The sequence below is a fragment of the Acanthisitta chloris genome, unplaced genomic scaffold, assembly GCF_000695815.1.
Source record: "Acanthisitta chloris isolate BGI_N310 unplaced genomic scaffold, ASM69581v1 scaffold28110, whole genome shotgun sequence".
In the NCBI taxonomy this organism is placed as follows: Eukaryota; Metazoa; Chordata; class Aves; order Passeriformes; family Acanthisittidae; genus Acanthisitta; species Acanthisitta chloris.
In genome coordinates this window covers 4,177-24,429 of record NW_008652680.1, presented here as the reverse complement: position 1 = coordinate 24,429, position 20,253 = coordinate 4,177, and the positions used below count along the sequence as shown (strand labels likewise).

Sequence of the window (20,253 nt, the reverse complement as noted above, 5' to 3'; positions counted from 1 at the left end):
GAAAGAGGTAAAAAGCTCTTCCTTTACAGTTTTGAAATGTGATTCCTGTCCATTCAACTTCAAACAAACACCTCAATTAATAATCCTGCTGTCTTTGGTTTGATCTCTGTGTTAGGAAGTGGCATGGATGGAGAAAGCAGGGAATGGCTCAGCATCTATGGGATCCAGCATCACCCAGTCCTGCTTGCAGCATGCCTGCCCTGCTGGGAGTGAGGGATTCCCTCCTCTCCTGCTCTGCCTTTTAAACCCACCTGCTTTGGCTCTCTCCCCAGGTTGCAGACCGAGGACTGGAGTGTGGAGATCTTGTGGTAACCCTCCATGGAACCAAGGTCCTTGTCCCAAACACACATCTGCCTGATCTTCTGCAGAACAAGCCTCGGATGGCTGGTGAGAAGATGCAGGAGAGGCATCAGCAGCCTGAAAAGAGACATTAAACCAAGTCAAAATACATTTTGCATATCAGTTTTGTCCCCAGATCTCTGCCAGCATCAAAGACTACAAACACTTCCTTTGTCATTAAAAAAAAACGCTTTTCCCCCTTGTGCAAAGGCAAAGGTAAACCCAAGCAAGTGTTCGGCAGCACCTTGTGTCAGCCTGCAGTACTTGGAGAGAGAAAACAGCCTGATCCAGCCAAAAATAACATTGCTTTACCCTCCTGCAGTGGGTATATTGCATAACCCTTTTGCTCTGTCAGTGACACATCCTTCATGTCTGCAGTCAGAAGTGACAAGTACCAGTTGGAGATCATTCCATCTCCTCTGCCATTGAGACAGCCACCCACGTGGCAGCAGGGAGGTGATCTCCACCTTGTGTGAGGCATTCCCTGCCTGGACATCACCCTGGGAAAATGCACAATGCCAGAACTAAGTCCCCAAGGAGCTGGACACACACACAACCACACAGGAACAGAGGATCCCCCATCAGAGTCAGTTGAAGGTCAAGAGTTCAGCCCCAGAGATGCCTCTCTCTGTGGACAGGTGAGGGTAGAGAAGAGCCTGAACACACCAACAGGCACGTCTACAGGGTAGCAAAGGGCCACGTGAGCTGATTTTAATCCCCAAATGCCTACAGACCTCCAGGAGCTGCCCAGTTCAGAGCAGACTATCAGCCCTTCTACATTAACATTTACTCCCAGTGCCAGAGCATCACACTATAAATCAGCTGCAAAAGTATTATACAGAGAGACACTTGCCTCTAAATATTCAAGGAGAAAAAATGTCTCTGAATATTGAAATAGGGAAAAATGAAATCACGAAGCAAGGAGGACTTGCTCTCAGCACAGGCACCACCATCCAGCAGTGCAATGAGAAGAGCTACACAAGAAAAAGAGCTGCTTCAGGGCACCTCCACACCTCCTTCCCACCCTCCACATTAATTCATCCCCATCCTGACCTCCATGGAGATATCAACCTGCCCACAGGAGTGATCAGAAAACTCTCTCTGCCCTGTGAGCAAGCTGGATGAGTCCCATAAGGAACAGTTCTCCTGTGCCAGAACCAAAGCCCCACATTTGGAGCAGCCCTCAGCACACCCACCCCAGCCAGGAGCAGATGGTCCCGGGATCCAGAGAGGCAAAGCAAAGCGGGGGAAGATTCCACCATCCAAGAGATGTGCCATGCAGAATCAGCCCAAGGGACTGACTGTACCAAGGAAAATAGCACCAGGAAAGTATGGGAAACAGCATATGGATGTGGCCCTTCCCGGGCACATTGAGACCATCCCACGCGAGATCCTCCACAAGCACATAACCCATAGCTGGCTGAGAACATCCTGCAGCAGCAAGCTCTACTTTCTGCCTCCTCCTTTACCTGACAGTAGTATTTTACCAGCTCATTAATTCAGTGAGAAGGTTTTGCCCCAGGCCTGGGGAACCAGGAATTGCTCCTCTGATCAAACCTCTATCTAGAGCACCTGCTCTCAGATGATGGAGAGCTGAACTGGGTTTCTGGGAAGGCACCTCCTCTCTTCACCCCTTCCACCTGCATCAACCCTGCTGATGCCCAGATCCATGATAAATGGAGTTAGAGCTCCACTGGAGTGTTTGCTGTCCTCCTGGGATGGAGGTGTTAATACATGGGCTGAGCTGGGGGTGGGGGAGTGAAGTGCTGAAAAATTATGCAGGCAAAGCTTATTATCACATCCCTAATAGCCCTGAAACTGCTGTGAGGGCCTCTGTCAGCTCTCCTCCCCCTGGGTGGCAGGGAGCCATTCCCATCTGCCTCAGCAGCAGGGCCTGGTCCCCTTACCATCTGAGTGGACAGGGCACCCCCACACTTGGAGCCAGCACCTCCACACTGGGCATTCCTAGGAGGAACTGCAGAGCAGTGGCTGCACTGGCTCAGCTCAGCACACCTGCTTTAAATCCACTGTCTCCATTGGCATCAGGCATCCAGATTTTACTCCTACTCTCTGCTACTGCCCCCTGTGATGTGAAGCAGACCGTGGCTCAGTTTCCCTCCCTGTGTGAAAGAGCTGTAATATCTTCCACCCACCTCGGTGAATTATTTTCCACTTTTAATTCTTGTTGTGCACTCACAGTGCTTCAATGATACATTTTGGGGAATTTTTAGCCAGTTCAGAGTTGCTGATGGCACTTCCAAGGTCACCCAACATCTGGGCTATGGCTCTGCTTAGGTGTCAACACAAGTCAACACATCATTACAGAATGAGTTGGGTTGGGAGGGACCCTAAAGCTCATCTCAATCCACTCCCATGGGCAGGAACACCTTCCACTAGACCAGGTTGCTCCAGGCTCTGTCCAGCGTGGCCTTGGACACTTAACACTTACATCCTGGATGTCCTGGTGCTGTCTCTAGTGGGAGATGGGTGTGGACACTGACCACCTAGCTCCAGCCACATCTTCAATACACACTGAGCAGCTCAGCTCCCCAGCAAGGGGAGCAGGAACTCAAGGTACAGGTTTGATTGAAGGAACAATTGCTGGGTCACCAGACATGGAGCAAAACCTACTCACTACATTAATAAGATGGTAAAATCCCACTCCTGGGTAAAGGAAGGGGCACCAGGCACGAGTAGGTCCCATGTCAGCATAAAGGATCTGAACCACCAGGAGCTGGTAGCTGCACCTTTAAGCCCTGCACCTCAGTTCCACATTTCATGACACCTTTGCTAAAGGGATTTCATTACTCCCAAGAAATGCCAAGCCAAGAAGCTTTTAAGAACTCCTGAACTGCCTTTTTAAGAGGCAGGGCACATGAGCAACTAATCCAGTCTTAAAACTAATGATTTAATTTACCTTAGGAGAAGCAAACCAGCATAAATTAATATGTCCCAGTAGTATAACATAAGCATGTTTTATCTAGAGATTATGTTGATTAAATCATCAAGTGCCATAATCTTCCCTTCATACCTCAATAAATGGGGGAGGGGGAATATCCCTAAAAATGTAGATATAGCCTTCTAAGCCACAGGAGGGAAGTGCACATTCTTCATCTCCAAGCACTCTCCTCGCTCAGCAGAGCATGCACATGAGACTCCCCACCCTGGAAGGAGCTGCTCCAGCTGGTGTGGTACAGGGAGGCAAAATGAAGCTACGTGTTCCGAATAGCAGAGATGGCAGGAGATGGAGGCTGGAGGAGCTCAGAGGCAGCACAGGAGTTACACTTATGGGCTTTCACTCTGCAAATGTAACTGAAGAGATCAGACCTGACTTCTCAAGGCTATGTATCTGCTGTCAGGATGTAAGACACCAAGGCCATTAGTCACACAAGCTGGAAATTCAAGTGGCTCAGATCCACCACGCAAGGAGACGATGTCTTAGCAGAGAGGGAAAGCACAGAAGCCCATTTAAAACATCTTCCTCCCACCTCCCTAGTCTCATTTCTGCTTGTTCCCACTTCTTTTACTCTACACTGAACTGAAGGACTAAACCACCCACCCTGATGAATCGAGACCTACCTTGACTTTTTCCAACTGAGTTGGCACCTTCTGAGGGTGGTTTTTCAGACAAAGCCTGTTCCTGTGGGACTCAGCTGCAAACACTCTCCTGCAGTTCTCTGCCAGGTAATCACGCATGGGCACTTCAGGTTTAATGGCTTTGTCTGCTGACTGCTTGGATTGCGTGTGGAGCGCAGGAGAGCCCTTGGGCAGGACACTTCAGAAGCACAATACCTTTTATTTAAGGCCAATGCTGAACCTCAGTGGTGAGTTTGAAAGCTTCCCTGGAGAAGGACAAAGGATCTTGTTAAAGAGAAGGTGTTTAAGGCCAAAACAACATCCTCAACAAAGACAGAAAGCCCTCTCACCCCCCCAACCCCCTGTAAAAACAAACTGAACACTGTTTATACTGACTCCTGACACCAGCAACAGGTCTCCAGAAAGCAACCTGGATTTACAAGGCTAAACCTCAGTGTGAGCAACATGGACTCAGCCTCTTAGTCCCTCATATTGGTGCTCAAGAAGTACATGGATTTTGCAAAGAAAGAGCAATTAACAGATGCTGTTGCATTTGGTTACAGAAAAGTTAGGGCAAGCTGCAAGTATCTGCCAGCAGTGCTGAGCGTGGGCTGCAGTCACCACAGTTCCCTGCCTCAATCTCCTCAGAAACACAATTGTTACTCCACTGTTGTAAAAGCTTAGGAGCCTTCAGAAAAGAAACAGCATTATCTGAAAAAATATTTAAACACCAACATGGAACTATGAAGAGGAACTCCACACCCAGTGTCTGAGGCAGAAAACACATCTCCATTCAAACATCCTGTCCCTGCAAGGAAAAATATACATGGTGTAAAGGAACCAGTTTCAGGTTCTGTAAGGAGGCAGTTTCTCAGCAAGAGTTTTTCTCAGAGAGGAGAGACAGCGTGTGCTGACTTGCAGTCTTACAGATTTGAAAGCTTCAAGCAGTCTCCTGACTTTTCTCTTTATTATTACTCCTTTCTGTGGTCCTGCAAACCAGTCTGATGATTCACAGAACAGAGGAAGGTTGTGTTTCTTTCCTTGAACTCCTTTCAAATGGAAACTCAGACCCAAGCCCCTTTCTTCCCTAAAAGCAAACCTCCTAGTCTCACAATAGAGAATTGACCTCCCTAAAATGACTCAGGCAGAGGAATGTAATTTCAGAGCAATTCTTCACATCTTTCTGATGTCATTTTACAGTTGACATAACCTATTCTGACCCTGTCCCTCTGCAAGTGTCTCTGCCTGCCCAGCTGTGGACAGCATCTCCCTTCTGGGCTTTGTAACTTCTTCAATTCAATTAGCAGGGTCCCCAAAATGCTGGGGACTTCTAACCAAAACATCTTCAAACACCATAATGCCACTTCTCTTCTGCAGAACCCTTGTTCCAAGCAAGCCTGACATTTTGACCTTCCTGCTCAATCTCATTGAGGAAATGTATTACACAAGGTTAATATTTTAGGATAGCTGGAAAAAAATCTCTTCCCCTAGGTAAACATTCAACAAACATCTACACACTGTGTGGAATTTCATGTCAAGCCACTTGACAAAAACAACTTATCTGCCAGGAACAAATCTGACGAATCCTTGGTACAGATGCCTTTCTCCCCTCACTTTAAATTGCACAGAGACCTCAAAGTCTAGAGGAAGGGAGAGGGTTTCACTCACTGATCATCCCCATCCTGCCAGCACCACATTTCCCTGCTAAGACAGCTGCCTTTGGAAAGGAGGATTTGGAGATGATACCAAGAGAAAAGCCTTATGAAAAAAGACACAAAGGTTGCTTGACTTCTGCTCTCACTCCTGGGGCTTGAGGCACGCAGGAGAGCGATGCTGTCTGCAAACACCAGCTCTGCCACGTCTCCTCACAGAGCAGCAGCCAACCTGCAGGCAGTGCAGAGGAATGCCCAGCTCCTCGGTGACAGTGGCCAGTGGAGCCACCTCACTCTGCTGCTCAAGCTCAGCAGCTCAGTCTTTCCCAAAGAGAAAATTCAGCTGAGGGACTGACTTGATCCAGCGCTCCCACAGACCAGACCTACAAGTGTTTGCTTTTTGGTTTTCAATACATTTCCCCTCTCCCCAAGCTTGGGGCAAAAATCTTTCACAGCAGATCAAAGCCCACAGATGTCAGACAGCTTTTCTTCCTGCTTTCGCAAGCCTTTAGCTGCATGACACCCTGGGAAAGTCAAAGGTGGTAACAGAAAGCCCATGATCCCTGGCAAGATGGACTTAATTGTCTCTAGCTACTGAGTTCCACCTTGGAGGTAGAGATCCTCCTTTCCAGGGGCCTCAGGTCCTTTCTGAGCTGTCTCACACAAATCCCTTCAGCTAGAATCTATCTGTATGTTCCACACACCACATCCTGCAAGAGCAAATGATTAATTATCCCCAGGGAGCTGCCATCTGTCAGCCGATCATGGACAGATCTGATTAACAGACCATCCCCGTGATCTCCACCTACTGCAAAGGAAAACCTGCTCCCTTCCAGTGGTTTATGCTAACACAGTCTTACTTTGGATTTGCAACCAGCTTCTCACACTCAGCTATGAAATGTGGCTGATGAGCAGTAACTCATTATCCAGAAATCATCTTGTCACCTGCTCTGGAGTGAGTCTTGACTTGTCCAGCTGAATGGAGGAGAGACAAGAGGGTAATGTTAAAGAGATGATGTGCTCAGAGATGTAGATGAAGTTCTGACAAAGCTGAAACCCTAAAGCAAAACGTTAAGGAAGGTTACATTGCCCTCAAGCCCCTAAGTTGAGGACAGAGAAGGGCATTTGTAGCTGAATTACAGACCCAACCCCCAGTCTTTGGCAGATCATTGCACTCCTATGCCTCAGTCTCCCCAACTGAGTCATCAAGTTTGTTCTCATTTACTTCTCTCCGTAGAAACCTTTGAGATTTGCATTTCAAAACCACTCTGGGGTAAAATCACTGCTGAGACAGGCAGCAGCAGGCACTGGATGCCCTTCACAGCACTGGCCATGCAGGGAAGCAGGATGCTCTTGCACTGTCTGTGGCCTCTCCCACTCCTCCTGCTCAGCAGCAGGAGAGATTGCCACAGCAACAGGAGACACGGGAGAAAAGTATTTCTCCAGAACACATTTGGTTGCTTTTAAGTGGATCGACACAAGAGAGCTGGTTTATAAACATCAAGAGCATGTCAGTGTGAAATTGGAAATGAGACTGGATGGCAGCACAGCAAGCAAAGCCATGGGGTGAGGAGATTAAACACAGGGTCACCTGAGCACGGTGTGGACCAGGGACCTGCAGGAGCACACAGGATCTCATCAGCTCCATCAACTGAGCTAAGGAAACCCTTGTCACTAGTGCAGACAGCTTTGTGGCTCGTCACCTCCACACTGTCACAGGGCATAGGAGGTGTCTCCAGAACACCCATTGTCACGTGCAGGCACCCCAAGGTTGAGCTGCAGCCTCCTGCCCTCCCTCAGGCACAGAGAGACCACAGTGCTGGTGCTCCCAGCAGCACCACTGCTCTGTCAGCTGAGCCATGTAATGAGACAGCAAACAAGGACAATAAGGTCGAGCGGGAGACTGTGCTCCTCCCCAAGACAATTTAAGAGGCTCATTAAACCAGTTAATAGTGCAGGAACAGCACTGACACTGTGCCACAGTGTTCCCAGTTTCCTTTGTAACAACATCCCATAGGACTCGAGCACTAAGTAGCACCTCAAGAGTCCAGTCAGGGCATGTCAGGAGCAACAGCAGGCAGCTCATCCCAAAAAACACAGCACGTAACAACCCTGTTCTTGGGTGAAGAGTGAGGCTTTCCTTGTGCTCTGATGATGATGGCTGGGTTAAACACACAGTGAGTGAGCAGGAGCACAACTCATCCTCACCATCCCTCACAGCACTCAGGAGACAGCTGCTCACTAAAGGACAACTTGAAGCAAGTGGGGTGAAAGCTAAACAACCACTTCCAGGTAAGCAATAACCACACTTTTGTGATCCTTTTGGCAGCCCCTTTGAAGCACACTCAGGACACTGAGCCAATACTGCAGCCAGACAAGTGACAGACAGGGTTGCAGGACCAGGAGACCTCCTTGGTCAGAGGCATCACACCCTGCAATCCCCAGTGACAGACCAAGTACCCAGAACCTGCCTGGCCATACACCATGTTCATCTGAGACACTGAACTGATTCCACCAGGTATTTGGCAATAAAAAGCTGCAGCAGCAGTGTAAATGCTCATGGTAATAAATTAACTTAAAAAGTGACAATGCTTCAGAATTTAAGTAAAGATACCAAACCAACATTGAATCAGCATGTTGTAACAAGGCACAGTTGGTTGGCTGAAGCCTCTCCTGGGCTTATGCCTCTGCTCGGCTCACTGGCTGCATCCATTAATTATATCCCCATTAGGCACGTAGGAAATGCTCCCCCAGAAGCACCTTCATGCTCTGCCATTCAGCCCAGGAACATGACAGATACAAGAGCAGAGGCATAATCGAGATGGAGCACCTGCCAGGCTCTCTGATGGAAAGGGAGAAGCCCTTCTGCTCAGAGGCTTTGCAGATTATTAATACCTTTGCTTGCATTACATGATAAAGAGGCATTACAGCCTTGTGGAGGCCACAGCCAGTGCTTGAGGTTGTTCACATCCATTACAAGGCAACTGCACAGTGTGTTCCCCAAGGTCTTCAGCACTGGGGGAGCAGAGGGCAGCACACGCAGCAGCCACTGGATGAGCCTGCCCAGCACACGTGCTGCTGGCTCAGACAGATGTCCAGCCTCGCTGACTGCTCCAGACTCCTCCCTGTGCTAATCCCAGCCATTCCCTCCAAGGACAGCTCAGGATCTGCCTCCCACACGCTGCACCTCCCCTGCCCAGACATGCCATGCAGCACTCCAGGTATGAGAGCACCAACACTGCAGCTTTGTACCCCATAATCAAATCACCCCATATCTGCTAAATACCTTCAGAGCACCTGGAAAGGGCATCCCCTTGGATGGATGAAACCCTCAGGGAGCAAAACCCTGCTGTGGCAGAGCCACTCATTGGATTGCCATCAATTCCTCGGAACAAACAAGGGTTTATCCATCTTCAGGGGTAGACACTTTGTTTCTGTATTTCACCCAGACTTTCACAGCTCTTCTCCAAAGTTATTTCAGTGAGAGAGGAAACAAATCAATAGTTTTGAATTCTCTCAGGGAGAACAAGACCAACAAGGCTGAGGCAGGGCTGGTAACTATCCTGCCAGCTCCACCACTTTATTTCCCTTTCTTGAACTGCAAAACTTCACACTTGGTACAAAATGAGACCTAATCAATACTCTAGTGCTGAGAGACCATTACAGGCTGTGCCTCCCTGGGTCCCAGGTTATGTGTCAAACTCTCCTGCAATCTTAGTTTTCAAGGCAGACTTAAACCAAAGGGTTTAGAGCAACTCCCAGTTTCAATGGATGAGATTCTGCTACCCCAAAAATCCTTTCCATCAGAATATTTGCTTCCTGCATTTTCACTCATCTTGTGCAACTACATTACCTGATTTAGTATCATTAGTATTCAGAGTCTTCCCCTTTAGGCCATGTCTCAATGTGCAAGGTTTGGAATATTGCTTCATAATCACACCAGAAAAAATATTCCTGTGACTATTATGCACTGTTACTAAATTTTAGTTCATGGCCACAAAGCTATTTCTTCCCCAAAATGACTCATTCTTCAGTGCTAACAGGAACTTGACTTGATCAGCAGCTACCTTCAAGTCTTTGTTTAACAGAAATCAATACATTGGTTATCAGACATCCACTGCTTCCCTAAAAAAGAAAAAAAAAAGGAAGGAAACAAAAATAAAACCAAACAAAAGACTTGACCTACCTCTTCATTTAATGACTGAAGCAGCTGTGGAGCTCCATCCATGTGTCCTGAGCCAACCACTCTCCAAACCCATGTCAGTCAGTGCAACCAGTCTCTTCACTTTAACACCCTTCACTCACCAATTCCAAACAGGATTTAAACCACCTTAAATAAACCTTGAATAAACCTTGAATAAAGACACCAAATTTAACCTTGACTTGCATCTGTACTTTTGTGAAAGCTCCTTGGCTCTCATGAACTGGGCTGGCCATGAAAGTAGCAGAGATCAGCAGTGCCAGAAGAATCCTAACTCAATAAGGAACATTAATAAAGTGAAATGAAAAATGTTATGTTTCATCACTCTGATTTTTTTCCCCTCTCAATATTTGGGGCAGAACATGGGGATGCAAATCAGAACAAAATGAAAAATGACAAAGCTTCCTTTAGGCATACAGAGCAACTGATAGGCTTCAAATTTAAGACTGATGAAATAAACGAGGAGCTGTTTCCCGTGGGCTGAAGCTCTCGGTTCCAAAGCCCTACAAATCCCTAGCTTTGCTCACAGCATTGCTATCTCAGAACCAAAGGCTTAAATAACTCCTCCTGTGCTGCTGTTCAGCATCTCAACTACCTGAGGGGAGTTTAGACACCTTTCCTTATATGTACACCACAGAGACTATATTGCATTTGTGTCCTTTGTGCCTTTTGTCACCTAAATGTTATTTAAAATTTTGGTCCCAGAGCCATTCTCCCCATCCATGTACTTATTAACATCACATCGGTGGGTAAAAAAACTCAAATATTTCATGGGGTTTTTGGTTCTCATAAGCCCAAACAGTTCTTTAAGCACATTTAAAAACTCAACTAAAAATCAGCATTTAACAACAACCCTGGATAAAAGGAGGAATCTAAATAACCAGCAGTGTCCCCACTGTAAAGCAACAGGTACTGGAAGACATTACGAGACATTGTAGCATCCCAAAAGTTTGAGCTGATATTAAATATTAAAGGCATTTCCCACATTAACATTAAAATAGTGGATCTTTAATTGTATGAAATGTGAAGTTTCAGTGACAAGAGGTTTTCAATAAATTATGGACAAAAAGGGAAACATTTTTTATTTTCTAAATAATTCAATATATTAAATTTTTAGTTCTAGAATTGGACAAACAAAATCTGGTAACAGCAAACCTTAGATGTCCATTCAAATTTTCTTATTCCTTTAGTGTTTGCTATTTGCAACAAGAACCCAAAAGCTTTTTCTTTTGCCTGAAGGAGGAACATCTCAGTTATTCACAAGGATCACAGCAATTTCTTGTTTTTTAGGTTTTATAAGTTCCCCAGAAATGTACAAAAAAATTGCAAACAATGAAGATTTTTGTCACTAAATCACTTTGTCTCTTTACAAAATTCTAGGCAAAGCACATGGGCTAAAAAAACCAGTTTCGTTTAGTAGCATTTGTCCTTGGAAAAGCCTCTTTGGGAAACTTTTTGTGAGCATGATATGAAAAAGCCACTGGAAGTTGGCTCACTGCTCTGGCTCCCTTCCATCTGAGCATCTAAGGGCTGGCTGGGGGGGATGTCTTTTTCATTCTGCTCTTACCAACATCACAGTCCATTTCTCGAGGCAATGAAACAAGATGCTTAATATAAGCCAACAGCCAACTACAACTTAGCCCTCAATAAAAGGCTATTTTTTGGCAGAAGGTTCACCTTCCTTTAAAATTACTATAACCATGAGTTAAAACAATTGCTTAAATTTCCTTTAAATGCTGCTTATAATGAGGATTAAATTGTTTCATACCTGTAGCAAAGCTATTTCTGTTCACTGAGGGTTTGAATCTTCCAAGACTGATGAGAGGCAGGCAAAGAGCAGACAGAAAAGCCAATTTTCTCTTAGATTTTAAGCAAGACCTTGTCCATCTCCTTCAGTAACTTGTCTCTATTTTTCCAACCAGTGGCAGGAAATCTTCAATTCTACACCTGCTGTCTATACTCTTGATCTCCACATGCCTCATCCTCACCACAACATATCTTGAGCATCCTTTTAGGATTGAAAAAAAAAATAATGCACTGCTTCCCTGAGTGCACAAGGCACTGCACTTTATCACTTCCAGCCTCACAAATGGCTTGGGCTATTACAGAACAGCCTGCCTGAAAAAACAAGATACAATATTCATGTACTTTGTTAGACAGATCTACTCTTTATGGTGATCAAAGGCAAGACAGACTTTCCTTTCATTAAGAAACTAGGGATGAACCAGCCTTAAAACAAAACACCTTCAGTGCAGCAGTTAAGTTTGAGCACAGAGGGCTAGAAGTCTGTATTCAGGACTGCCAGGAGCAGAAATTGTAGTTCAAACCTTGATCCAGGGACACTGGGCAAACTGGTAAGGAACTCTGACAGAGGAAGTTGTACATACATCCTTCCTGGAGATCCAAGGTTGGTGTGAAAGACTGCAAGCCTGAGATCAAGTTTTGACAACTTCCACATGCAAGCACAGCCCTGAATCACTATCACTTTATGTAGACCAATTCCCCTGACATTCCTTCCTTCCCACCCTGCTCACTTCCTCATTCCTCCTTAGCTTATCTTCTCCCACTACAGCCTGCACACTCCTTGACCCACAACACGAGAAGACTCCTTATGAGAGCAGCAATGTCTCAGCAGCTGAGTGTCCACGGGGGGTTACAGGAGAAGGAAACAGTGCAACAGTCCCACAGGTATTTCCTTCCAGAAGACTCTAAATTCTGACTAGATTGCAGTAGAAACCTGTGTCCCACCCCATCTCCCCTTCCAACACCTGCCATGAAGACCACAGCTGGTAGAAAGACAGGCTGTTGCCTGGGAGAGCAGCTATGCTTTCCCCACTGCTGCCATGGAACAGGGAGGGTGAGCAGACACTAATTCAGATTAAGATGGGGTGCTGAACCTATTGAATTATATTTACACCACGCCTGACTCCAGGAGAGCTGCTGCACATCCACACTCCCACCAATGCCCAGTCACCCCAAAACAGGGAACATCACAGCAGCAGAGAGAGCACCTGCTGTCAGCAACCTGGTCTAGTGGGGAGGTGTCCCTGCCCAGGGCAGAGGGTTGTGACTAGATGATCTGTAAGGTCCATTCCAACCCCTAAAATTCCATGATTCCAAGATCTCTCTCCAACACTGAACCGAAGTTCCCAGCTATTCCCACAAACATATATATTGATAAAAGGACATAGTCAGGAAATAAATCCTGTGACTTACTTAGCACTTTTTATTATTAGAATGATGATGTTCAATTTAAGGCTCAGTGACAAATCCTGTTTGGTGCATCACCTTATTAAAAACCAGTCACACGTGCAGAGAATGTTAAGTTATATTAAGCAAGCTGTTAACTTGACAAAATCCAGGCTGCTGCTTTCTGCCTCAGCTGCAGTAAGGGTGGCACATTGTCAAGGGGTGGGAAACACACCCTCTCCTTCCTTGCCAAAGCTCCAGATCCAGTTGAAACTCCAAACACAGTAAAAATCATTAAGGTATCTCAGTCATAAAGGCAACACCTCAGAACTCAGCCATCACATGCCACTCCAGACCCACGTACATGCATCAGTTTCTGGGATGTGACTGCCACCCAACTGCAGGAGAGAAATTGAAACAGTAATCCCAAATATTTCATTTATCCAGATCTGAAAGGCTTAGCTGGTGCTGAACACCAAGGCAGTTCTACAGCAAAAACAAAAAGATGCTCAAAGTGACAGATATTGATAGAGAATTTACAGCTTTCTGACTAGTAATCAAAAGGAGCACAGAGCTGTTTTGCACAGAAGACAGAGATCTGATAGCACTGCCAGGGCACCATGTGGCTCCTGCCAATGCAGTCACATGTGGCATTGGTGGTTTCAGCCATCAGCACAGAACTAGGAACAATGAAGGGATGGCAAAGTCAGATCTATAAACATCTTGGAAGGGAGTACATTAATATCATCATTTGAGATTTTCACTTCTGCTATGGGTGGGAAACTAGAAATCCAGTGTTATCTCAGTAATTAAAGCACCCCTCAAGGGGAACCCTTTGCATGGCATTTTAGGGAGTGAAAGCTTCAGCTGTACAGCAAGAGAATGTCAATACCACTTCCTGCTCTGTGCCAGGCTCCTTTGGAAGACACAGCAGATCCTGTAGGATTTCAGCATAACCAGTTACTCTAGGCATCAATAAAGAAAAGGAAATTTATCTTTTGTCTCTCTGCATCTGTGAGTGATTACACTCACACACATAGCTCATACAGCCTCGTTATCTGCAAACTCCAGGTAATTAATCCTTTGCTTTAAATTCATCCACCTATTCCAGGGAATAGATTTCAGCAAATAGACATACTCTGCTTGTTCACTGAAGGGTTTTTTAATGTGAAGGGAAATGTAAGCTTCTGATTAACTACATGTGACTGCTTAACTACATTAAAATCACTGTATTTCCAGCAGTTTCTAAGCTGTTCACACCATCCTAAAAAAGCTCCAGAGCTCAAGTCTGTAAACAATTCATCGAGTGCACCAGGTGTTGTGACATCTCTCAGCTGCAGCTGAAACTTGGCAGAATTCATCTCCTTTTGCCCAGCATCCCTTGTAGGAACCAAAATGAACAAACAACCTCACATCTTCAGGAGCAAAGCTTCTTCCACTGGTCTGACTTCAGACAGAAACGTGATGTTTGACACACAAGTCCCATCTACGCACCATGAAATAATGATGAAAAAAGTGTGATGCAGAGTCTTCTTAAACAGTCACCCCAAATACAAAGAAAGCATAACAGAAGCTTGATGCAAAATCCAGAAATAGTCCAGGGCAGTGCTTGGGCATCACTAAAAATTTAAGGACTACTGGGGATTATGTGGCCAGCCACAAACTGTCTTGCCAGAGGTCATGACAGTGCTCTCTGCTGCTGGGCTGAGTGCACAGCCTGCCATTCCCTGGCACAGGTCTGGTGATCAGTTAAAAACAACAGAGGACCAAGGAGGAGCACACACGGTCACGCGGCCGATCGCCGGCGGATCACAAAAACACCTCGCTGCAGCTGCCCCAGATAGATCCTCATCTTTGTGCTGTCACTGGTCTTCCTCACCCAGATCTGCAGGAAAGAAAGGACAAAAAGAACAGGGCAGGGAGATAAATTGGGGAGAAAAAGGGAGAACTCACAGTAAGCAATAAGCAGAGCAATAAGCTGAGGTGTTATTGTCAGAGCTGAACACCTCTGTTACTCAGGGGCACAGATCATTTAGGTTAATCTCTTCTCCCTCCTCACATTAGGCATTTGCAACCTGAGTAGAAAATGAAATAAAGTATCTAACTTTACCTCCTTAACTTGCTGCTCAAAACAAACCTCAAGAAAAATGACTCTTTGCAAGCACCATCAGGAAAGCAGGTTCCCTTCTGCTACAGTTCACAGCAGAACTCTGGCATTAAGCTTTACCTAATCAAGAATAAGCCTCTCTATATCCACAGATCATAAAATTATCTATCCTGGGATTTGCCCAGACAAGTAACTATTAGTCAAATGAAAAGCTTATTCTGATTTTGCTCTGTGAAGCATTTCTCCCAATGTAGTACAGAAATTCCATCTGAAGATGAAAGAGCCTCTCTCAAGCACCTGCATGGGAGAACTCACACAACGAGCAGACACACAGCACGTTCCAGAGGACAATCTGCTGCCATGGAGGCAGCAGCCACTCCAGAGAATTTCTGAAATCACTTTCAAGACATGTAGAACCAAAACCTTCACTTTAAAAATCAAGTCTGAGCAAACTCCTCTGCATTTCGTCATTCTAAGGCATTTAAACATGGTTAAATAAATGCATAAAGAGTTAACCAGCTCTTGGTACTGGAGTATTTGAGGACAGAAGTCCAGTATTTCCTAATGCAAAGGATTATAAAGTTGTGCTGGTTTGTGTTTTATGCTAAACTATTTTTTAGGTATATTAGCTACAGGCTAATAGGAGATTGATTTAACTCTATTCTTTTAATTACAAATTGACTATATTAACTGGAGCCCTCAACAATATTTGCCTGTGCTTGTACTTCAGTTATTTCCCCAGAGAAATTAAAACCTACATTCACTGACACTAATCTCTCTAAATTTCCAAGAACTGGTATGTTTTCCTAGCTAAAAAGAAGTTCAAGATCTGTAAACTCTGAGCAACTGTACGAAACAGTAAATGTACAGTTTTACATTCTATCACAGTATGATGAATGGTATATTAGTTTTGCTAAATTTAAATTCCATTTGGAAGAACATTAAAATTCAGTTTTAAGTGACCACAACAGAGAAATTATTTATTAACATTAAAACGGGTCACAGTGTTCAGAAAAATAAATGCATTGAGACATATTCTGAACCTAGAGCTGCTGTTTCAGACACACAATATATTTTGCAATCAGAGGAGAACATCTAATAATTCTGAAGAACTAAAGGAGATGGTAAATAAGGACAACCAAATCCAGCTCTGAATTTCTTTTATTCCTAGACTTTCAAAGGAAGATAAGTGTCTTCCTTTTTTATCAATTACAACAATCTGAGATTGCTCAATAAACTCATGGGAATAAAAATAAACAAACTTTCCTGCACATACTGAAGAGGTATTTTTGTCAAAAGGCACTAGCCCAGGTTGCTCCAACCTGGCCTGGAACACTTCCAGGGATGGAGCAGCCACAGCTTCTCTGGGCAACCTGTGCTAGTGCCTCATCAACCTCACAGGGAAGAATTAACAGATTGCATTTCCCTCAGGGTTTCAGGTAAGATCCTCTGAAAGACTGAGTTTTAATGTTATAAATTAACAGTAATAACTTGAATCAAATTAGCAGCACTACATTTTTAACACATCCATTAGCTCACCAGCACTGCTTTATCTAAACAACCAACTGCTGAGAGCAGCAACTGGTACTGCAAAGGAACAGTTGTGATACAAACATATCCCATATGCAACTCATTCTGGAGAAAATAAAGTATTTTCCCTTAGCTGCCACAACAAATTAAAGTTCCTTTATTGGCTGATTGAATAGAAGTGCACTCAAGTCTATTATTTCTTTCCCTGAAGTGTCTGGAATCTGCAAGCAAAGAATAAACTGTTCCCTTCGCCCAACTGCTGTGCTGCTCGAGCACTGAGCTGCTTCTGCAGCCAGACTCACATCAATCTTGGGCACACAGCTCTCTTCACCTGCTGCTCTAAGCCTTAATCATTAGCCACAAGGAAACTGGCTCAGACAAATGACTTGTCTGCCCCATCTTCCAAGGAGGTGATGGATGCTGCCAGAAAACTCAGTTAGCAGGAAGAATCTTCTCCCCTTATAACAACTAAATTTGGAGACAAAAATTTTTCTTGTTCTGTTCTGGATTCCCAATGGGACTTTTTAAATAAATTTTGCACTAATAACAACTGTCTGTTCTTGAAATAATGGAAGTTATGAATGCAGCGCCAATGAGATGCAACAGGTCAGTTTCTTTAGGAATGGAGCAAGTCTCTTCCCATCTCATGAAGAGATTTCTCAACTCAGTTTTATCTTAGATTCAGCCTCTCTACACAGCAGACAAATATGTGTCTTTTCTGAAAGTACCTTAGTCCTCACTAGACAGCTGTCTGCCTGCCTCTGCTGATCCACAGTTTCCCCCCCTCTCCTGGAAAACAAATCAGCCCAATACCTCATTGGCACCCACAGAACTGATCACACAGCTGATCTTCGTGTTCTCTTTAGACTCCAGGTAAATAGCCTGACTCTTGTGGTACCTGCAAAAAGGAGAAAAGAAAATACATTAAACCATTAGCACTCCAAAGACTGAGAAAGAAACAGTGATCAGATGGATAAAGCTGGGAGTCTACATGTATTTGGACAGAGTAAATCTGAAGTCTTTCTTTCCACATCACTTTCTCCATCTTTACAGCACAGCAGGTGCTCTGATTCTACACACACACACACTTTGCATTTAATGACACCTGAAAATGCACAAAGCTCTCAATTCACATTCAATTCCATACACAGGTTATTGAAAACAGATTTCACATCTACAGGAGGGAGGGGCAGAGCACCAGCCACAACCCAGGAGACACTGACTGACAACCACCCTGTGCTTCAATGTTAATCCAAGTAGCCTTTCACATTTCAGACACGGGATAGATTTCAGAAGGCAACTCCACATTTTGCCTGATAAAATATGACAGAGCAAATCACAGATACTCCAAAGTTATTCACATTCCCCAACACAAAATTACCAGTGCACCACCAGCACAAGTGAATTGTCCTCAATCAGTGCACTCTCTGTATTGTAACAACAGCTCAGACTTCTGATGCTGTCTGTGAAAATACCCACAAATGGTGAATGATGGGTAACTGTTAGGAGCTGTAGATACCTGCCATAAGGAGGCTGTGACTAAGCATATCCATTTTCCCCCTTTCAGATCATATTTTATGCTGTGTGTTTTTCTTCATGTGTTGTGTATAATACAAAGACTTGAAATTCATAATTCTCAATAGCCTGATTCCATGGTTTTGCCCCTTCACAGCCCACATGTCTGTAGTGCTGCATTGTGCCAGTCAAAACCCCCAGTTTGTTTATTCTGCCTAGCAGAGTTCTGTAGGCAGAGTGAATTACACTGAAACAGGTTATTTGTAAGTAAATAATCCTAATCTAGAGAGGACCAAAATACTTTAGTTATAAAAGCATAACTATATTTCCACCTTCAATCATGATGTGCTTCATATTGAAACAGGCAGCCCAAGCTGCAGAATCACTACACAGATTCCCTCAGTCCCTGCAGTCTGGCTGCCACTTGCAAAATGCATGGATTTATTTTATCTTTGCAGTTGTTTCCACAATAGTCATACTGTAAATATGGAAGTCTTCCAATGGTTTATTCCAGTGTCTCTTCCTACTGGCTCATGTACTCAAAATTTTCACACCATCTGCAGTAACTAGAACAGTGTGAGCTTTCAGCAGTCCCAACATTCTCATTACCCACGGGCTGAGCAAGGTAACCAAAAAAACCCAACCATGTCTTGCAACCTTTAGCCACCTGTGTCCAACCATTGTTCTTTCTCCTTCATTTGAACAGAAAGGATGTCAGTGGGTTCCAGGGCAATGCAACAGCAACAATGATCTGAGCCAAAAATCTCAGCTTAGTGAGTCCAGATATTATTAAATGATATAAAGGAACTGAATAAGCTACTACAAACCCCAGACCTCAGTAAGATAAGACAAAAATCTCAGTCCAGCAGCATCCTACCATGCCATGCTGTGAGCGCTTAGGCAAGGAGAATTGATGATCTTGATACAATCAGTATGAGTGCAGAAGATACCAGTGCAAACGACAACTCTCAAGTGTTATCTGTGCCTGCACAGATAATGAAATATTTTTCCCCACTCAAAGATGTTTCTTTCAATTTTTGATTACCAGTGAATTCCAAAGCTAATGACACACATGACCCAGGTTTCAGCCCTTGGATTTCACAGCATGAGTTACCATCCATCAGGAAATTTATGTTAATTGTGCACAAAGAAGGCAAAGTAACAAGGCAGCTCAGCACTTCCTCCTTCAAGAGTTGTCTGAGCTGTCTCACACTCCATGCATGCGCAGACAGGTCAGCTGAAAGACTGATGCATCAGTTAGCTGTTCATGTCTCATCCTTTTGCCAAGTTTCTTTATCTACAGAGGGGCAGAACTGAGGAAAATACTTCAGATATTGGCTTTCCAGAGAGGTAAAGTGCCAAACAGCTCTTGTGGTAGGTAAAACACACGACAGTGCTGACAAGTGAGGCAAGCAGAATTCCACTTCCTGCTATAAAATATTGTGCTAAGACCAAAATTTTCAGCTGCAACTCTATCCCTCTGCATAACTGTATGCAGCAAAGCTAAAAGCTAAAGATGGTTGTTTTACAGTGAACTGTATCTTAGGATTTGATGGGGGAGCACAGAGCAAACTGACTGAGGATAAAAAGGTGAATCTAATCATCTGAAACTCTCCACTTTGGAGACATGTGTGTGAAATGTCTCTGCAAGACCTTAGGGTGTCCATTACTAGCCTCAGATGTTCCCTGTTCTGAGAGAACAGTCATGCACCGCTGCATCAGGAAACAGAGAAAGTCACTCCTGTGCTGTCAGGTTTAGCATTTCTGTGCATGCCAGAAAATGCACCTTAGAAAGAATTACCCTACCACTGTAGAGTTACTTCACTATTTTAAAACAACAGCTACTTGGAAAAAGTACTATTACTATCAATAAAAAAAAAATCTAAGAAGGATTTCTGACATTACTCCAGATTCCATAGTTTTTGTTTTATTACACATTAACACCTTTCAGTACTCCACATGCTAAAAATTCTGGAGAAGAGTTGATTCATCCAAATACATCCCAGGGTGTGTCATTTTAAACACACACACAAAAAAATAATCTGGAAGCAAAAAAAGAACTTCCTGAACATGTGAATTAAGTAGCCTGCTCATGACTGCTTTATGCTTCACAGATACTGAAGCTCCAGGCAGCAGCTTTTATC

The 20,253-nt window shown here is 44.4% G+C and overlaps 1 protein-coding gene across 1 annotated transcript in view; it reads right to left on the bottom strand.

Annotated features, from left to right (window-relative positions):
• Positions 1–14,499: 14,499 nt before the first annotated feature.
• Positions 14,500–20,253, bottom strand: part of SUDS3 (suppressor of defective silencing 3 homolog (S. cerevisiae)) — a gene marked incomplete at its 5' end in the record, with an annotated part of 8,445 nt that continues 2,691 nt past the window's right edge. The window contains 2 exons of the mRNA XM_009078176.1: positions 14,500–14,842; positions 17,408–17,492. Coding sequence (XP_009076424.1) covers positions 14,744–14,842; positions 17,408–17,492 — 184 coding nt within the window. The remainder of the gene's footprint in view (positions 14,843–17,407; positions 17,493–20,253) is intronic.